General features: G+C 40.8%; 1 protein-coding gene across 1 annotated transcript; it reads left to right on the top strand.

Annotated features, from left to right (window-relative positions):
- The first annotated feature begins 1,827 nt into the window (after positions 1–1,827).
- On the top strand, positions 1,828–5,524 carry LOC116502760 (cholinesterase-like). Its single transcript, XM_032208673.1, has 3 exons — positions 1,828–3,335; positions 4,348–4,502; positions 5,465–5,524. Exons 1-3 carry the CDS (start codon positions 1,843–1,845, stop codon positions 5,497–5,499), a joined length of 1,683 nt encoding a protein of 560 aa, XP_032064564.1. The 5' UTR covers positions 1,828–1,842; the 3' UTR covers positions 5,500–5,524.
- The last annotated feature ends 1,328 nt before the right edge of the window (positions 5,525–6,852 follow it).

Here is a 6,852-nt window from a genome sequence, read left to right as displayed (position 1 = left end):
TTTGAAATTTGGACAGATGTTGTAATGGCTCTTTTCAAGGCTGCAGGTTGCACACAGAGATAACGACTCTCCTTTGCTCTGGAGTTTTCTCACTCCATTTGAAGGAAGTTTTTCTGTTTTTTCCATGTCTTTGATATTGGAGCCTATTGCCAATACTTTCACCTTCCTTCTCCTTTTAGCTTCCTTTCCCAGCTATGGACAGAATCCGGTTGGTCAATGCACCTTCTTGCAATATATAAAGTTCCTCTTTTTGTGATCATCTTCTTCTTTTTTGTGTGAACAGGATACAGCCTGGTCGTCTCTGAAGCTGCTTTCTTCCTTCTAATAACAAATAGTCCCGTTAAATCTGACAGGTGAGTAAGTTTGCAGAATTTTTTGAAAAACAGTGGGTTTTTTTCCAGAGAATTAGAAGATGATTTTTAGGAAAGGGACTAGAATTTCTTGGTTTTTTTTCTGGTTAGTTAATTCTATTTAGACTTGTTATTTCTATTCCAGGCTAAACATAATGTTAAAGAGACAACAATTTATTCAGCCATAATAGGAAATACCTGCTAGAGTTTGAGACACAGAAAAACAAGAGTTGAAAAGAAAAGCAGTGAAGATAAAACCCATAGTGGGCTGCCATTTCTTCTAAGCTCAGATATGTGTTTGCAAATTTCTACCATCTTTATCTAGCAATAAGACCCTGTTAAATAGACTCTGTGAATGGATGAGACAGGACTCAGGCTTCAGTGACAAATAACAACTCTTTATTAGACAAACTATTTACAAATCCAGCTCTGACCTCTTTGGCAGCCCTTTTATAGGGAGCTGTCAGATGGCTCAGCCAATCAGTTTCAAGTATTCTCCCGCCAGAATGGAGGACCTTGGTGGAGCCTATTGCTCCAGTATCAATATGTAACAGACCCGTTAAAAATCAGTGGGATATTCCTCTAGGTAGATGCTGATAGAATTGCATTTCCTAAAGCACTTGTGCAATTGGACTGGATACATCTGGGATGGGAGGTGTTATTTCTACTTTGCTTTGCTCTAATATTGCTCTAATATTGCTGGCTGTACAGTTGACAATCTGTTCAGTTTTGGAGTCTGTTTTGCTCCTCAAGGACAAATAATGTTAGTCCTTCTTCAGGAAGCCTACAGAAATGCTTGTTAGGCAGCCTAGAGTGCCTGCTGAGAAAAGCATGTGTGGATGGGAAAATATTAAGGTTAGGGCAGAGTTCCCCAACCTTTTCAGTTGTGGATTGCCGTGTGTGTGTGTACGCGTGTGTAGAGGGGAACAATTTGTTTGTGCGGCAGGTACACACGCATGCTGCTTGCGTGAGTGGGGATGCGTGCATGCTCACACACTCACCTGCCACCTCTGTGGCCCGGTTCCAAAAGGCTCAAGGCCCGAGATCAGAGCAGAAAAAATGTTGATTTAGGGTAATTTTACATTGTTATTTATTTCAGTTATATCATAATTTACAAGATAGGGCTTAGTACACTATGTTCCAGAATAGGATTCTTGAATAAGTTAGAAAGGTAGAACACAGATAATATATAACAACACTGTATTGGGAACCCTGGAGAAGATCTACTGTATAAAGCTGTCCATCCGCTGAGCAAGGGGATCAGTAAACAGGAGTTCTAAGCGGTTCTTCTAGAACGTTGGAGATACATCATGGAGAAGGGCAGAGTTGACTAAGTCATTCCCTGCCCACCATTAGTGTCCTCAGCAAAAAAGGAGCCCAACCATCGAATAAAGTAATCATGAGTTGGCATAAGATGCACTTATACAGTATCGGAATAATCTCATATTGATTGTAACTTTTTCCAGGTCCACCAACTCGTCATACGTTTGCAATGCCTTGTCTCCTGTACCCAACTCTCTTCTGCTGCCTCCTCCTCCTTCACTTTCCATTAGCCTCCAGTTGTGCATCTAAGGGAGACACAGTGGTTATAACCAGCAGTGGCCCTATTAAGGGCAAGCAGTTCCTGGTTGGCCCTGGATCTGTAACAGCCTATCTAGGCATTCCTTATGCTGAGCCCCCCCTGGGGAAGTTGCGTCTCCAGAAACCTCTCCCACATCAGCCATGGAAGCAAACATTGGAAGCCACCAGTTTTGGCAATTCCTGTCCTCAATTTATTTTCCGGGATGCTCCTGAAGCAGATATATGGTCTCCTAAAACACCAGTGTCAGAAGATTGCCTTTCTCTCAACATCTGGGTGCCACACCCACAACCTTCTTCACCAGTCCCTGTTTTGGTCTGGATACACGGAGGGAGTTATGCATTCGGCACATCTTCTGTGGATGTGTTCAATGGGACACCTTTGGCTGCCACTGAGAATGTCATTGTGGTCACCATCAATTATCGCTTGGGAGCTCTGGGCTTTCTGTACTTGCCACCAGCTGCTCCAGGGAACCTAGGCTTATGGGACCAACAGCTGGCCCTGAAGTGGGTAAAAGAGAATGCAGCTGCCTTTGGGGGAGATCCTTCTCGGGTGACCCTTTTGGGCCACAGTGCTGGAGGATCTTGTATGAATCTCCATCTTCTAGCACCAAAAAGCCAGGACTTTTTTGCCCAAGCGGTGATCCAGAGTGGAACAGCCAATGCCTTCTGGGCTTGGAGGTCTCCTGAGGTAGTCAAACAATTATCTCTGGAATTTGTTCATCTGCTAGGTTGCTCTGAGGACAATAATATCAGCATAGAGCATTGTCTGCAAACAAAAAATGTTTCTGAACTTATTCGGCATGAAATAGCTATGTCTACCAAAGGCTTCCTTCTGGATTTTCCCTTCAGGCCAACCACAGATGGGGAGTTTTTGCTTGGTAAACCAGAAAAGCTCATGGAGGAGGGGCAAATTCAGATCAAACCAGTCCTCATAGGCGAAACCTCTGATGAAGCAGCCACATTTGTCCCCTATATTTTCCCTAACATCACCCACAATCTCATAAATCAGGAGCAGCTTCTGAAAGGGATACAGCTGTTAGTGCCAAATGCAACCGAAGATGTTGTTCAGGCTATTGCACTGAGGTACAGTGAAGGACAACATGGCCCAGCACAGTTCCGCTCCGCTCTGTCCTATTTCTATACAGATTGGATCTATGCATGCCCATCGAGGGAAGCTGCAGGAAATATCAGGAAAACGGGGAGTCCTGTATATGCCTATTTATTCACACATCGCCCTTCATGGTCAATTTGGCCTGAATGGACTGGGGCAACTCACGGTGCTGAGGTTCCTTATGTTTTTGGAACCCTTGAATCAGTGCCGCCTTTCAATCAAACCTACACAGAGGCTGAAGCTAGACTGAGCCGTAAGATGATGCATTACTGGGCAGAGTTTGCCAGAACTGGGTAAGTTGTTCACTTTATCTCTATAAATGTGTATTTTAAATCCAAAGGAAGCCTTTCTATTCAACAAATGCATTTTATATCTAAAGTAATGAAGCCATAAAGTAATGCACGCTTTCCCTTTCCATATGTTTACAGGTTGTGTTAATACAAGTAGTTCATGATTTACAACCACAGTTGGGATTAGAATTTATGTTGCTAAGCAAGACAGTTGTTAAGTGAATCATAAGTGAAAGGACAAGTTGTAAGTCACCTTTTTCAGTGCCATTGTAACCTTGAATGGATGTTAAATGAATAGTTGTAAGTCAAGGACTACCTGTACTGGAAACAGCCCTGAATTTCTAAGGATTCTTAATAATGTCACTTATAGATAATTGTTCTTTTATGAGTTCAGTGGTATCACACCTATTCCAGGGTACATTATTTCTCCAAGCAGAATAAAGAAGGCAAAGGGGAGATTAGAAACAGAGCATTACTCTACCATTAAGAGAATGAGCAAAGGCTTGCAAGTAAGTAGTGAAGGGGAAACTCACAAGATGGAGGGTGCCCAGGGTGTCAGGATTGGGACTGGCAGATCCAAGAGTCTATGAGGAGCTGACCTGGGTTTGGATCAGCAAGGAGGAGACACAAGAGATTTCACAAAGCCAAACTCCATCCCTCCCTCAAAGTCCCCTTTGGGAGTTCCCCTTGGTTGTGGTTTCTCAAGTCAAAACCAGTCTCTTTGGAAAAGAGCTACATCAGAATAACAGAGTTGGAAGGGACCTTGGAGGTCTTCTAGCTCAACCTCCTGCTCAAGCAGTTGCCAAGCAGGCAACTAGAACTAGCCCTATTCTATTCTGGACAAGTGGCTGTCCAATCTCTTCTTCAAAACCTCCAGCGATGAAGCACGCATAGCTTCTGAAGGCAACTTCTGTTCCACTGATCAACTGTTCTGACTGTCAGGAAATTTCTCCTTATTTCTAGGTTGGTTCTCCCTTTGATTCGTTTCTATCAATGTCCTTTTCTTCCTCCTTAGGAATCCCAATGGGATAGCGGCCAGCAAGGATAAGTGGCCACTCTATAATCCCACAGAACAGAATTTCTTCCTTCTTAGTACTGAGCCATTCCAGAAAAGGATGGTAGAGCACTGTGACTTTTTAAAGAGCCTTTTTTCAAAGGCTGAAGAGACACGTAAGTTCAGCTATTAATTCTGCCTTTGGAAGGGAGTGGGGGTTGATGGAAAAGATGTTTTTTAAAATCATTTATATATCAGATATAGAGATCACCCATCTCACTCATAGAGCAATCTCTACAAATTGATTTTATTGCCACTCTTTGATGAAACATACTCATTTGATTTTACACTGGGCAATTTCGTAATGCTAGTGATAAATTTTGTAGAGCAAGCATATTTCATGGCATCCCAAGAGTTAGGTCTCTAGTAATGTCCGCTAAGTAAGCCTTAGTTGCTCACATAAAGATGACAACAACAACAATAACGAATCCCAAAACATCTGGCTCACCACTTGATGACCATCGTCATTGACAAAATCCCTCTCAGTCAATTGCAAAAAGCAGCTTTATTTGGAATAGCTTACATCTTGCAATGGTAACGTTAATATCATAAAAAGAAATCTGCCCATCCCAGCTTTTTGGGAAGCACAGAGTAGGCGGAGAAAAAATGTCAAATCCTAAACATCTGGCTGACCAAAACAATAATGTGTATATATATATATATATATATATATATATATACACACACACATATATATACATATATATATATATATATATATATATATATATATATATATATATATATATATATATATATATATAAACATTATTGTTTTGGTCAGCCAGATGTTTAGGATTTGATTTAGGATATATATATATATATATATATATATATATATATATATATATATATATATATATATATATATATATATATATATATAAATGTATATATATATATATATATATATATATATATATATATATATATATATATATATATATATATATATATATATATATATGTATATTATGCCATAAATCATGGAATCCTCAGAACCCAACTTCTAGATTCAGATTCTCTAGTGATAAGATGTACACTTTATCTTGATATTTCATTTTTCTTTGTTCTGCAGAGAAGTACAAAGGTGGTTCTGTTTCATCTGACTAGGAAGAAGACAGGAGGTAGGAATCCAGTGCTTGATTGTAGTAACAGCCTTCATTTGGGATCAAGTTGGATGATTTCAGAAGTGGGCTAGACTTCTTTGTAAATAGTAATTTCACATCGGCATTCCAAACCATTTTTAAATAACACTTTTGTGGCTCAGCTTCGCTGTGTGGAGTGGAAGCTCTCCAAGATGATGCCAATGGCCTTTTTGGAAGAGGAACCTGGAGAAACCTCTAGATCTCAGCATAAACAAATACAGATCTTGGGCATAGGGGAAGGAAGAAATGAGCCACGAAGAGTAACTTACAGAGAAGATGAGCAGTGCTGAGAAAGAGAAAGCATGCAAATGAAATTCAACCTGTGGGGGGAAATCAGTTTTCAGATGAATGGGACTATTTAATAGACAAATGGAGACATTAGGAATGTGTCCTTGTAGCCCAGGGATAAATGCTATCAGAACATTCCCATAAGCACCCCTGAATCTCAAGATGCAAATATTTCTTCTAACTAAGACCATTGTCCTCTCTAGATGACAGAAGGACAGGAAGTCACTTGAGATCAGTTAGGTTAGTAATTACCAATGTGTATGCATGCATATAAATCCCCCTCCATTTTCAAATGTATAAATATGAGTGAATCTGTCAGGTCTGCCATCATAATGTCTTCTACTCACAATAGAATCCCTTATGCCTCCAGGCTTGAAATCTTGGGCTTGGACAATCTGGAACTGCGCCGCCTGCAGTCCAATCAAGCATAATACACAAAATTGTCTGCTACAACGTCTTGCCTGTCAATGACTTCTTCAGCTTCAACCACAATAATACCTGGGCAAACAATCGATACAAACTCAAGGTAAACCTCTCCAAAGTCAATTGTGGAAAATACGACTTCAGCAACAGTGTGGTCAATGCCTGGAATGCTCTACCCGACTCCGTTGTTACAGCCTCAAACCCTCATAGCTTAAATCTCAAACTATCTACTGTGGGCCTCACTCCATTCACAAAAGCTCTGTAAAGGGGGTGTGCCCAATTTATCTATATTTACTTCATGTTTATGTTCATACCTATACTTGTTATCTTGTACATGTTTGATAAACAAACAAACAAATAAATAATGGCTTCAGCCTACTTCACTTTGCTGCAGTGGTGGGTTTTAAATTTTTTTAGAACCTATTCTGTACGTGTGGCCTGTTTTGTGGGAGTGGCTTGGCAGCCATGTGACCGGGTGGGAGTGGTTTGGTGGCCATGTGACTGGGTGGGTGTGGCTTGGCAGTCATGTGACTAGTTGGGCGTGGCTTGGTGGTCATGTGACTGGCTGGGTGTGGCCAACTTGTAGAATGTGGTGAAACTCACTAAA

This window comes from Thamnophis elegans, chromosome 2 (genome assembly GCF_009769535.1).
Source record: "Thamnophis elegans isolate rThaEle1 chromosome 2, rThaEle1.pri, whole genome shotgun sequence".
In the NCBI taxonomy this organism is placed as follows: domain Eukaryota; kingdom Metazoa; phylum Chordata; class Lepidosauria; order Squamata; family Colubridae; genus Thamnophis; species Thamnophis elegans.
Note: the sequence above shows the minus strand (reverse complement) of the source record. Positions and strands in the feature narration are given on the sequence as shown.